At 34.9% G+C, this 14,500-nt stretch overlaps 1 protein-coding gene across 49 annotated transcripts in view; it reads left to right on the top strand.

Annotated features, from left to right (window-relative positions):
• RIMS2 (regulating synaptic membrane exocytosis 2) overlaps window positions 1–14,500 on the top strand; it is a 572,125-nt gene that overhangs the window by 434,384 nt on the left and 123,241 nt on the right. For 28 of the 49 annotated variants that reach the window (XM_067711534.1, XM_067711531.1, XM_067711518.1 and 25 more), the window contains one exon: window positions 14,177–14,349. The exons of the other annotated variants lie outside the window; for them this stretch is intronic. In XM_067711534.1, coding sequence (XP_067567635.1) covers window positions 14,177–14,349 — 173 coding nt within the window. The remainder of the gene's footprint in view (window positions 1–14,176; window positions 14,350–14,500) is intronic. 49 annotated transcript variants of the gene reach the window in all.

Below are 14,500 nucleotides of genomic sequence, written 5' to 3'. Positions count from 1 at the left end.
TTAGGTTGCTTAAACAACAGAAATTAATTTTCTCACAGTCTGGAGGCTAGAATTCCAAGATCAATTGTTGGCAGGTTTGGTTTCTTCTGAGACCTCTCTCCTTGGCTTGGAGTTGGCCACCCTCTTGCTGTGGCCTCAAAGGGTCATCCGTCTGTGTGTGTCTATGTTCCAATTTCCTCTTCTTGTAAGGACACCAGTCATATTAGATTAAGGCCCACCAGTGTGACCTCATTTTACCTTAATTACTTCTTTAAAGTCCTTATCTCCGAAACAGTCACATTCTGAGGTAGTAGAAGTTAGCACTACAACATATGAATTTGGGGGATATACAGTTCAGCTATAACATATCTATACAAAGTAGTTAATGGTCTTTTAGTTTATCACCTTAATGCATTACGAAAGCATATTTGATTGTAATGTAAATATGTATTTTTAGACAACTAACTATAGCTATTTTGTTTCAAACTTTTTGATTTTTTAAAATTGTGTTTACTTTCTCTATTTCTCCAACTACCTTCTCACATCCTAGGAGATGAAATATTTTTGTATTTGCAAGTTCATTTTAAAAATTATTTTTCATAGTTATAAAACCACATATAAATTTAAATATGTTTTTCTTAGCCAGACATTCAAGCATGTGTCTTCTTTCTTTACATTATATTTGTGAATTGCTACCTAATACTGTATAATCACATATCAGGCCAGGAAAACCACATGTCAGGTCAGGAAATATAAAAAAGATATTTTTAATTATGAAGAAGTCATTTGAAATGATTGGGACAGCAACTTACATGTTGTAGAACACTATAAAATTACGGAAGAAATTGTAATTTCTCTCTTTTTAGTAAATATAATGTTGCTGAAAACTAACAAAAGAAAGATCTTTAAATAAATTGCATCTAGCTACTCTCTGGTAAAAGGGTCAGTCTATGGACAATAGCTGCTATTGCCAAGAGCATAATCCCTTCCTATATATTTCCTAAGAACACACAAGGGAAACATTTTTCTTTTACCTCCAGCAAAAATAGAAATGTATGCATTCACCTTTGCTTTCATCAAGCCTCCAGGGTTGCTGGTTTGCTGACAACTAGAGTGCCCTTTGGGGGGATACAAGGAATGAATGATATGGGTCACCGAAGGGTGAGAGATCTTGCTTTATAGAATCAAGGAGGATAAGAGGAATAAGGAAGGAAGAAAATGTGATAAATAATGCAGAAACATTCTTTCCAACTCAAATTTCATGTAATTTAAAAGGATTAAGTATAGCCATATAAAAAATTACAAATATAAGAATATTCAAGACAACAGAGATATGAAAACATATAAACCCTCTGAACTAATCATGACATTATCACTTCCTAAAATACATATAATCTGTCTTATGTGGTGCTTATTTGCTTGTTTCTTACCTTTTTGTTAAACTTCACACTTCTTGAGAATGGGGATATAGTTTATTCATCTTTGTAGTCTCTCCAGGGGCAAGTAAGGACAAGATATGAACTTCTGGAGAGTGTATGGGTAGGTTATTACCCAAGAGTCTAAAACAAATTTTCTAATGGACATATGATTATTGGTTTCTGTCTAGAGTTAATCATAATAGAAAGAATACTCAGAAAGAATTGGAAGACTTAGGTTCTAATTTTGATTCTGCCATTTATAAGATTTTGGATACATTGCCCAATAGTTCTTCACAACCCAACCTTTTTCTGTGTACAAATTCTGTGTTATCTATAAAGTGCTACCCAAATATATGGTAGTTTGGAGGCCATGTTGAAAAACATCATTATATATTAACACTTGGGTTTTAGGCAGCCTCATCATTAATTAAGCAAATCATTTAATCTTGTAGCTTAATCTTTAAAATTAGGTTTGAACTAGATCTTCTGTATTTCATTTCCTTTATCTAGTGTTGTCTCATTATTGATTCAGTAATCTCTGATCAGTGTCAGGCTCTCTACTCAATGTATTCTCACAAATGATTGAATCTACAGATTTTATAATTAACTTATGGCATAATAATTATGATTTATAGAATAAATGTATGTGTATAATGTTTTTGCTTCATACTTCACATTAAATAGTTGATAACTAAGTTTGAATTGAGACTTAAGTCAAAACCTTTAGTCAATTAAGGCAATCAGTCAACTAGGAGGGCAGCATAGAGTGTCCCACATCTGTAATTTCAATTTATTGGCTAATTATAATTTGAACATATCTACAATTTTATTATGTAATAGCTTTGCTCATGAGCACAAAAACTAGTTGTAACTTTTCTTCAGTTGGAAGGATTACAGATATTATTTATTAGCAAAATTAATTTACTAATATCTTCCTAAACATGGAATTTTGATTATTTCTAGATCATCAATTTTGAAAATTATAAAATAATACTCCAGACTGGAAATAATATAGCTAACCTTGGAATATATCTCTTATGAGAGAAGGAACTTTTGGCTGGTGATAATTTCAGGAGGTAGAAATATTGTATGTAAAAGAGTACAGAACTCAGCTTGGCACATGGGAAAGCCCGGTAATGGTAGCTGTTTTTATTATTTATTATAACAAGTGAGGTAGGAGTAACAAAAACTTTACAGTTGAACTCAGTTCTGATAGATGAACCAAAACCCACCATTCAGTATAGCTTTCTGACTAACAAAGAAATGGCTATGATTTTATGAGTGACCCTTCTTAGGTCATTTTCATGACTAGGAATACTCACTTCAAGGCTAACAGTCTTCAGGGTCAGTCATGTAAGAACATGTTACTTCTCAAGCCCATTTTCACTCTCTGCCAAAAAGAAAAATCATCGGAGTTTTAGATGGAATACGAAGGTGTTATTTCAAAATGACATAAAATGTCTTTTTATTCAGGTTAGTTTGTATTTTTTTTATTATTTAAATATCTTACTTGTTTAAAATTCATCCACATATAGTTATAAGTAGTATAGTAGTGTTATTTCCATGCTGGTTTTGTATTCTGATTATACATGTCATTTTATATAGTTTTCAAATTTCAGAAAAGGAAGAAAATCTTTATTTTAAAGAAGAAAACTATATGTGAATATTTTAAAAAGAAATGGCTTAGGTTCTAAATATGCTGCGTAGTATCCCATTAAACATGAATTTATGGTTCACAATTTATTTTGATGAAAAGAAATAGAATGACTTTAATATTGACAAGTTAGTTGTATAAGCTTAGTTAATTCATTTAACTCATTTCTCTCAATTTTCTCATCCATAAAATGAGGAAGGTAGATTACATCCTCTCTGAAGTCACTTTCAGCTTTAAAATACTGTGATTTTTTTTGAATGACTCAGTGACGAGTGAATAACTAAAAGTATGTTTCAGTGCCAAATAATTTTCCTGGGCTTTTTTTCTTAAAGGATGGTTATATGAGTCCTCCCTTTTAAATATCTGAACGTATTTTGTTATCTCGGGGACCATTTAGTAATGTTTTCTTTCCTGCTAGTCAGAACTGCATACCACAGGTATCTCTGAAGCTGATCAGCTTTAAGTCTGGATTCTGGTTCTGCAACATTAAAAGAAGAAAAATTACCAGATAAACAATCAAATAAATAATAATAAAATGAAGGACTAAGTGAATGAGGAAGGAATAAAGGAAGAAAGGGATAAAGGCAGGAAGAAATGCAAAAAAGAAAGAGGAGGGAGGGAGGAAAGGAGGAAGCAGGCAGGCATAATCCTTCCAGTCTAAGAATTCATAATTGAATTAGGGAAACGCATGCACAAAAAGTAGTGGTCGTACAAAGTAGGCCGTGTTAAGTAGTACAATACAAGTAAATCATGCAAAGGAAAAATAAAATGAGAAATATTCATTTGGCTTGAAGAAATCTGGGAATACACTGTAGAATAAGACATAATGTGAAGGACATAACAGGCAGAGGGAGAGCTTAAGCAGAGTTATAAAAGCATATGAGCACAAGCTATGTTTTAAGGAACAGCTAGTAGTTCTTTAGAATAGAAACATTTAACAAATTGGGATATGTATTAAGAGGTGAGAATGGAAAAGTTGTCTGGGACCAGATTGTGGAGGGCTTTAGATCACTCCGTTAAAAATCCAGAATGTTCTTCTTTAAAATCATAAGCTTTGAAGATTTTTTTAAGTCACCAGTATCTACAAATCTGTGCTTTTAGAAGATACTCTAATGGTATACTTCAGATGAATTTGAAAAGGATGTTAAAGACAAGGAGTCCTATTCAGATGCTACTGCTAGAGTCTGAGCAAGACATAATTGTCGTTCCTTGCCATGTTTGACTGTTGACTCCACCCCAAATGGTCTTCATGCAAATCCAACCGATCCTACCCTACCTTCTCACACAAGGAGTAAGGGTAGTGGGCCTCTTCCAGATTTTCAACAGAATGTAATTATATCTGCCCTGTGCTTGAATTTGATCCATCAGGGCAATTCTCAGGCCCTTTTAGTTTCTTCAATAATATGTTGTTTTTCAGGCTGTTATTTAGCTCTGATTCTCTTAGATGCAAGTACCTTGAGTTACTTTATTACTTTCTAAGGTATTAATATTTGAAAGGGAACACCACTTCATATCCTCAATCCATTAATTTTTCTTGTATTTTTGCCCGTTATAGATTCCCAGGACCATGATCCTACTGCTATGTTCTCATGTCTTATTTCCATTACAACTTTTGGGATGCTAGCCTGCTACTTAATATCTATAATATCACCACCCTATGTCCTAATAAAAGATATAAATATTCTCTAAAAAATTACATAATAAGCCAGATAATAGTTAAAGATGTTTACAAAGAACTAAATGTCAGGAATTTTATGACTAAGGAGAGTTTATTTATGATATTTCCTAATTCTAGCTGGATCTTACAAGTCTATAATCCGAGGACTTGGAGAAGCATTTAATCATAATAATGGTATAATTGCTTTAATAGTAACTCCTTTTGTGGAAGAATAATGGACTCATTGGTTTTTCACTAGCAGCAGGCATTCTGTTCTACTCTCTCTGAGCTTGGATGTAAATGAAATGTTACATATATCAGAATGAGATATTGTTATTAATACATTTAAGGGTCTGGGAAGAACAGACTTCCTGATTGAGGCAGAAATTTCAGATGACATTTGTTTGAGATATTACTGAAAAATAAATGGCATAAAAATAAATCTAAGACTCAGTAAAGCTGTGGAAAAAGAAAATTATTTACCTTATGTGGATACATCTAAAATAATAAATGGCTAAGTAGTAATACATATTATCTGTAAATTTAAAAAGTAATAGCTGTCAGATGTTGGGGAAAAGAAAATAATATATAAAATATATGAAAGTTGTTTGTAAACCATTAAAATTATTCACATTTTAGTAATTATTAGTGTTATGGTCATGGATTGTTATGTTCTTTAGTTTAACTTTCCTTGATGCCAAGTATAAGCATAATTATAAAAACCAACCCAGGGGGCTTACCTGGTGGCGCAGTGGTTGAGAGTCCGCCTGCCGATGCAGGGGACACGGGTTCGTGCCCCGGTCCGGGAAGATCCCACATGCCGCGGAGCGGCTGGGCCCGTGAGCCATGGCCACTGAGCCTACGCGTCCGGAGCCTGTGCTCCGCAACGGGAGAGGCCCCAACAGTGAGAGGCCCGTGTACCGAAAAAAACAAAAACAAAAAATCAACCCAGGTTAACTGTTTCAAGAATGAAAAAACATCAGTTTCCAAGTCAGGTTTAATGTTATCCTACCCTAAGTAAATGAGCCAATCTCGTGTCAAAGGACAATGCCTTTTTTTTTTTTTTTTTTTTTGCACTACGTGAGCCTCTCACTGTTGTGGCCTCTCCTGCTGCGGAGCACAGGCTCCGGACGCGCAGGCTTCGCGGCCATGGCTCACGGGCCCAGCCGCTCTGCGGCATGTGGGATCTTCCCGGACCGGGGCACGAACCCGCGTCCCCTGCATCGGCAGGCGGACTCTCAACCACTGTGCCACCAGGGAAGCCCAAGAGTGTACCTTTTTACCATGAGGTCAGAACAGGCACAGAACAGGATGCGTGATATACCATTTGGGTTAGCATTCAGATGTTCATAACAAATAGACAAAGTCATCTGAGTAAATAAGGATTCTTTTTTTCCATAAACAAGAAATTCAAGCAGCAGTTCAGGGCTGGTACTGCTGTTTCAAAAGCCAAGCTCTCTGTTCTTAGAACTTGTCTTTCTGCTCCCTATTCTTACAGGAAGGCATTCATCCCCATTGTCACAAAATGACTACTAACGTAGGCTCATATGTAAACTCCAATCAGAAAGAAAAGCCAAGAGGGAAGGGCAAAGACCATAACAGCTAAGCCAGCCCACTGTAATCAGAAAAGTAATAGTTCTCTCCAAACTGTGCCCCCTAAGTTCCTGCTTATACCTCAGAGGCCAGACTCAAGTGAAAGGATCACCCTAGCTACAAGGGATCCTAAAAAATGAAGTTCTTTTCTTTTTTTGTTGTTGCTGTTAGACCACCAAAATAAATCTGATTCTTTTAGTAAAGAACAAAGGGGAAGAAAGAATATTGGTAGACATTCAACAGCAAGTGAGACAAATAAGTAGGTATAACAAACTCTATGAATGTGAAAGACCAAGGACCCATTCATAAGTCCCAAGTAGCTTATTATCAAGATATTTGTTTGCATAAAATGAGTGATACTTCTTAACTGATTAGAATGGAGAATATTGGAGAGAGAGAAGTCAAAGATAACTCACAAGTTTTCTAGGTTTTAGTTGGTTATTAAGCCTATTAAATAATGGAGGGAATATAAGAGATACAAGAACAGCTGGTTTGGAGTGAAAGAGAATAAATTTGATTTGGACCACATTGAAATCGATGTACCTACAAAACAACATATGGGAGATGTCCTGTTAGATGTCCTGGAAATACAGGTCTGAAGCTTGGGAGAGAAGTGAGGGGGAAAGATAAGGATTTTTTAGTCATTACATGGGTAGATAATGGATTAGATCATTCTGTGGGAATTCGTGTAGTGAAAAGAAAAGAAGGCTAAAGATTGAAATTTGGGGAGAATCTAATTTAAAATCAGGTTAGAGAAAGTGACGCTAGCAAAGGAGATTAAGAATAAACAGAGGCCTTCCCTGGTGGCGCGGTGGTTAAGAATCCGCCTGCCAATGCAGGGGACACGGGTTCGAGCCCTGGTCTGGGAAGATCCCACAGGCCGCGGAGCAACTAAATCCGTGTGCCACAGCTACCGAGGCTGCGCTCTAGAGCCCACGAGCCACAACTACTGAGCCCGCGTGCCACAACTACTGAAGACCACACGCCTAGAGCCTGTGCTCCGCAATAAGAGAAGCCACCGCGACGAGAAGCCCAAGCACTGCAACGAAGAGTAGCCCCCGCTCACTGCAACTGGAGAAAGCCCGCACACGCAGCAACAAAGACCCAATGCAGCCAAAAATAAATAAATTAAATAAATAAAATTTTAAAAAAGAATAAATAGTTAGAGAGATAGGGGAGAAACCATGAGTGACATTATCTGAGAAGCCATTATGGAAAAGTTTCAGGAAAAGAGAGGACTTCAACAATATTAGATGTAATAGCAAAATCAAGAAAGAAGACACTGCTGGCTGATAAATTAGGACATTTTTGGTATTTGTTTGTTTGTTTTTTGAGAACAGTTCTAGTAAATGACAGATTAGAATGGGGGAAGAGTTAAGGATTCTGAGAAGGAAAATAGTAAATGCATTTGTTAAAGGCAAAAGCACAAGCTCTGCAGCTACCTGAGATTTCTAAACCTGGGATTTCATCGCAGAACTGGCCTTCCCATCTCTGAAAATTGTGAGGAATCAATGGAAGTAAATAAAGGATGAGGTTCCTTGAACAGCTAATTACTAAGAGACACAGAGTTCCCACAGAGCCAAACCTTTGAGAAAGTCATCATTGACTACTAGCATTAATTCCTCCTCTACAAATTCTCCAGGAAACTTACAAATTTCCTTCAGACCAAGGGACAGTGGCTCTTTACTAAGTCTTTGCCTCCAAGCTAATGGCTACTCTGTCTGCAATTGTGTTTCTTTATCTTAAGCTGTTATTGTTCCATCTTTCACAAGATGAGTAGTTTGCAGGTATGATATCTTGTCCCGTACATCTTTTCTCCTAACAAGTCTTTGTGAGTCCTACAAATAATGCATTTATTTCTAAGCCCCCGCCCCTGGTGGTATGCACCAACTCTGCATTCAGTGACCATCTGGTAACTTGAAATCAGCCACAGTGGGAGTATTTAGCCTTCAGAAATGAGCCGACTCTGTAAATCAGAACTTTTTCCTTTTGAATAGCTGGTTGTTAAATACGTATAAGCACACCACTTCCTATCTGTACCCATCACAGAGAATGAAAGGATTAAGTGACTCAACTCTATTCAGCTATCATTACAGTAGTCTATACTCTGATTTGGTACTTCATACTGGAGATAATACCTCAGTATATAGCCCAGATAAAACAACCATTCCACTCATTTCTATTCATTAAACATCCATTGAGTTTCTAGTCAGGCACTACTGATCTAGATAATGAGAATACTAAAATAAATATGACAGTAATTATCCTCAAGGAATTTATAATCTAGCAGGATAGATAGATGGTAGATAAATAGATGATAGATAGATAGATGACAGATGATAGATAGATAAGAGAGAGACAGAGAGACATGATAAAGGTATAAGAAAGGCATAAATTAGTTTAGGAATACTCAAGGCAGTGATTAATTCTCTTTGAAGGAATTAAAGAGTTTTCTAGCTGGGATTTCATTTGCAGGATACTGTTTACAAAACTAAATCTTAAACTAACCCTCAGTTTTCTGTGGCCTTTTCTCACTGTCTTCTCCCTCCAAAGTAGAGAACTTAACACAAAATACCTTCTTTAGGAGTCCTATCTAAAGAAAATTATCTATTTACAGGCAGATTTTTACACAGTCAGCATTCAAATCAGACAATGATAAGAACTTTGGCTAGGACAGAGAAAAAATCATCTGGAAATAGCTCCTCAAAAAGCAAGTACCTACAGTTGTGCTACTAACAAAACACAACTTCTACTCTCTTTGAATTATTATATGGAATAAAAATAAGATGATGCAAATGAGAGCATCTTCTTGCTCTTATGATTGTTTCATTTACCACAGTGCCAGGACTCCCTCTGCTCTGTTCTTTTCTCCTCTAGACCCGCCAGACTGATATCAAGAGCCCTGCCCAGAAATTCAGCCCCCCTCTTACCTTCCAAAGATTATGTTTGCCTCAATTTTTTCCTACTTTCGATCTACTCATGTTTTCTCTCTGAATGTGATGTAAATATTCCTCCAAGTACTTCTTGATGGCCTAAATTTTTTTTCTTCAAACGTGAGCTTTCTTGCTTCCCAGTATTTTGCCATAACCAATTCTTGGACTAGAGTTTTAGACAATAAATCGCAGTTTTATGGTGAGATTCAATAAATTGAAGACAAGCAATGCTTAAGGACGTCTCATAGAGGTTCACGTACAAAGCTCAAATGACCTGAGTTGCTGAGATGCTGTAGAGAACTCAAACTAGGAAATTACTTAATCTAAGAACTTGAAATGAGTATATAGGAGAAAATGAAAATTTTATTTTAGAAATCTGAGTTTACTTTTTTCTCAGGAATATTATTATAAAATTTTGATAATAACTTCCCTTGCAGTAGAGCTCTGCTGATGTACTGTTGCTTTCCACTAATGTTAGATAAATAGGGAGAACATTAACTTTTCCAGGCCACTTAAGAACTGTAGGGTCTGGAACATCCCGGAGAACAATAATTTCCCGTAAATTTTTCTGCTTCATGATCTGCTTAATAGTAATGTACAAAACATCAAAATGTTGTCGGGAAAAGCTCCCTCACTGTCGTCCAAGACTTTAATGATCTCCAGTCAGCACAATTTTCAGCTGAGATCCTGTAATCCTATGCAGTAAACCTTCTTTGTTTGTTTCATTAAAGATAATGATGAGCACATCATCCATTGTTCATGTCAGCTGGAAACTAATAGATGCTAATTGTTTAAAGCATTTATTGTATAGTGCCAAAACAATACCAACCATTTCCTAAATAAATGAACTTATTCACATTCGTAACTCATTACCTTGGTATAATAATAATTTAGCTGCTTCTGTTTCACTTAAATTATATAACTTTTGTTTTTCATACTTTAGGAAAAGCAAAAAGAATGAACCATTTTAAAAGTAAACTCCCATAGTAGGTCATTTATAACTTCGATTTGGGTTTTTTGTGAATTATATACTTAAAGATGCTATAATCTAAATGTATCCAAAATACGTTCCTCTGAAGTTTTACTTTTAAAACTTTTTCCCATTATTTCTCACTTTCCAAATTTCTCATTCTGTTGATCATGTGTCTGTTTTTAATGGAAGCCTGAGCTATATCCCAAAGGTAAACATGTTAGAAATAGACAGAAAAATGCATTTGGTACAAGCCTTAGGTAGACAACAAAATCATCATCAAACTAGAGCTTTTAGCTAATTTGTAGTTTTCCTTTATTTAAACTATTCCGTTCGGTGTCTTTTTATTTATGACCCGCTGCTTTCGGTGTTGAAAATGAGCAGCTGCTATGCGCTAAGCACACGATTGGGTATTTTGAATATATTATTTCTCTTACTCCTCACAAGAATCCTTAAAATGAAATTTATCCTTATCTTACTGGTACAAAAGCTAAACCTCTGAGTTTAAATTAAATTAAATCTTTGACTCTTAGGTGCTAAGAGACTTACAAAGATAAGGAAGATATTGTTCTGGCTTTTTGGAGCTTTTATTCTAATAGAAGGTTTGAAAACTACCAATAAATATGAATACACTCACACCCACACACAGACACACACACACACACCTATAACAAGAGGTAGCATGTGATGAATTATATAAAGGCTTAAAACTATAGTATGTGGAATCTTATCTTTCCTTAAATTTTGCATATCCAAAATTTTAGCTCAGCAAACTAGATTATGTGAGAGGTCTTAGCCAAAGATATGTGCAATGTATATATACCATGTGTGTTTAAAAAAAAAAAATTCTTAAGCCTTAGGCTAACCTGTATGTACCTGTGAATCATAGCAACAGGATCAAAAGTCATGATGACCTGAAAAGACAAAGGCTAGAATATGCAAAGTCAGAATACCAACTACTGAAATACAAAAGTCAAAAAGCAGTTAGGATTCAGAAATGAAGGCAAAGAAAATCAGAAAAGAACCAATCAGGAAGACATGGGATACACAGGTACCAGGTGGCTTTGGATATTAGGATAAAGTACCAGAAGCAAATATTAAAAATGAGGCATCTTCTATGTCAGCCAAGAAGTGTCATTTATTTCCTGCTGAGATAAAGCTATTCCTTATCCTGCAGTTGAGAATTAGTAGTTCCCTATGAAGCGATGGAATATGAATGAACCTGTCCAAACGGGCAGGTGAGGCCTGAGAACATACTAGGGGGAAAGTTTGATTTAATATTTTATTTTGCTTTATAAATATATTTTCTGAAATGTGTCTCTTAGATATATATAGAAATAGGTACATTTTATTATAGCTTAGAGCAGTCTTAAAATAATAAATTTACTCTTGGGTATTTTACCTAATATTTCTTTTGGTAAATATATTCCTGGAATTGATACTAAGCCAGTATTCAGCTACTATCTAATCATCATGATCATCATTGTCATCATTTGTCATTTATTAAACACTTCTTATGTGTCCAATATTGTGCTAAGTGCTTTATGTACATTATTTTATTTAATCCTTGCAGCAAACCTAGGAGATGGGTATGATTGTTGTCCACATTTTAACAGATAAAAAACTGGAACTCAGGATCACAAACCTAATAACTTATGTAGCCAAGATTCATACCAATGATTCAGTCTCACTCCAGAGCATGTGCTTTTCATGATTACATTTACCCTTAGTACTTCCTGAAGTTAAAAGTTGTGGCTTTTCATTTGCATTTAGATGATGTAGTAATCCCATGAGCAAAAGCAAAGAAAAAAATGTAATACCAAAACTGCTTTTCTATTCAATGATAAATTATTTTTAAAGGCATAAATAGCAATATGCTTCTCCTTTTTATTATAAATTCTAAGAATGAGTAAGATAAAGTTCTCCCAATGCAGTGTAGTATTGGGAACAATTTAATAATTTTGAAAAATTTCTTGAAACATCCATTTTTCATATATATATGAAATGTTCAAAAATGGAAATTACTTCCATTTGTGTCTCAACTTGAGATCAAATTTACTTTTAATAAATATCATGGAAAAAATACATATATACATATATCCAACGTTATCTATGCTAGACAGTATATACTGGCTATATATGTGTATATATTATATATATATATTTTTTAAATATAATGGTTAACATAGATAATATTGGATCCAACCACTGAAATGCTGTTCTAGGCAATGGCTGAAGACATTGTCATTTAAAGTAAATTGTTTTTGATTTTTTTTTTTTTTTTTCTTTGCGGTGCGCTGGCCTCTCACTGTTGTGGCCTCTCCCGTTGCGGAGCACAGGCTCTGGACGTGCAGGCTCAGCGGCCATGGCTCACGGGCCCAGCCGCTCCAAGGCATGTGGGATCCTCCCGGACCAGGGCACGAACCCGTGTCTCCTGCATCGGCAGGCAGACTCTCAACCACTGCGCCACCAGGGAAGCCCTAACTGTATTTTTTTTTGATAATTTAGAATTCCAACAAAGTCGAAAGTTAGAGTGGATTAAGAAAGGCCCTATCTCACCTAATATAAATATATATTTCTAGGTTAAGGATTTGATTATTAAAATTTTGTGTAGCCTTCAAAATAATTCTTATATTTTACATTTAAAGAAAATGACCAGTTATTAACTCAAAAATATACAACAAGATACTGGGGGATCCTGGGGGAAAAAAACCCAGCTCATTTGAATCTGATCTAATGTTTACGCTACACCCTACTGCCATTCAACTTGTCTTACCAAAATGTTTATATCTAGCTAATATTTTCAGTGAATTGTTGTTCATACAGAACTATTTATTAGGGTAATGATTATTCAAGTCACAGTAAATGGTTTATATAAGATAATCATCTTTCTAATGCTTTATGAAATTTGCCAGTATCTATGATTTAAAAGATCTCCATTGTGAAATTGACGAAGTAAGGATTTTTCACCATTATGTTTAAGAGCATATTTACAAAAAAAAAACTAGTCTCTTAACCTAGTAATAGCCATCAGGTAGTAATCATACAGTAATAATACTGGCTGCATTATTTTATATTATACCAGACACCACACATGTATTATTTCTAATTTTCAAAACAGCCCTGCAAGGGAGATATTATTTTCCCTATTATTTTATAAACAGTGTTTTAAAGGTGAAATAATTTGCTCAAGTTTACCCAGCTAGCAAGTTTTCCTTACTCCACATTTTTCAGACTTCAAAACCTATTCTTTTTTACATTCCACATGTCATTAACATAAAGCATTTATGAAGGTTTTCAATTTATCAGAATATTTGAACACCCAGAACACCCTGCACCCTGGCAGATGACCATCTGATTATTTCAGTTCCAGAAAGTTTGAACTATTGTAAATAATAATGATTTTTTCTAGTACTTCTAGGATTCATCAAAATTCCAGCAACCATTCAGAAATTAAACTTGCTCTTTTCTCTTGGCTTTTCTTTAAAAAGTTAGTGTTTTAATAATTAGATTTTATATTATCTCTAGGTTTTCAGTGAAGCATAATGGATTAAAGAGAAAATTGATGCTACTAAAATTGGTTTTTATAAGTTACAATGGCAACTTCATCATACTTTTTTTTCAAATTCAGAAATAAAAAAAATTTTTCTTCCTAATATTAAGCCAAATGTTTATTTCCCAGATTTTACCTAAATGTTCTTCCCTGAGGCCATTCCTGTTGTGAAACTGTTTTAATGGTCTTCATTGGGGTGTGGTAAAAATTCTCTAATTGTCATTGCTAAAAACAAGGGTTTCATATAAACTGAACTTTTCTTTTAGGATAATTGCCATTCACTTTTGTTTTATATGCAACTGAGTGGGGTTTTGCAGTATCCTCTGTGGACAATTAAAGTGCTGAAATAGGAGAAGCGAATAATTGCTTTGTGTGGTAATACTGACAACTTCTGCGTATTTGTCAATCTGTGTTAACAGTATCGATCAGGATGGGATCCTCATAGAGGGGCAGATAATATTTCCACTAAATCTTCGGACAGTGATGTAAGTGATATATCTGCGGTTTCAAGGACTAGTAGTGCTTCTCGTTTCAGCAGCACAAGCTACATGTCTGTCCAATCAGAACGGCCAAGAGGAAATAAGAAAATCAGGTGAGTAAGGGGACTTTAAGCAGGAAGTTCCTCTAAATATATTTTAGAAGATCTTTATTTTTCTTTGGATAAATGTAAAATCTTTTACTTCTAAAAGGTTAATATATATCATTAAGACAATAAGAACTTCTGTACAGATTACTTTTAATTA

The sequence above is a fragment of the Pseudorca crassidens genome, chromosome 17, assembly GCF_039906515.1.
Source record: "Pseudorca crassidens isolate mPseCra1 chromosome 17, mPseCra1.hap1, whole genome shotgun sequence".
Classification (NCBI taxonomy): domain Eukaryota; kingdom Metazoa; phylum Chordata; class Mammalia; order Artiodactyla; family Delphinidae; genus Pseudorca; species Pseudorca crassidens.
This window is presented reverse-complemented; position numbering and strand designations above follow the sequence as displayed.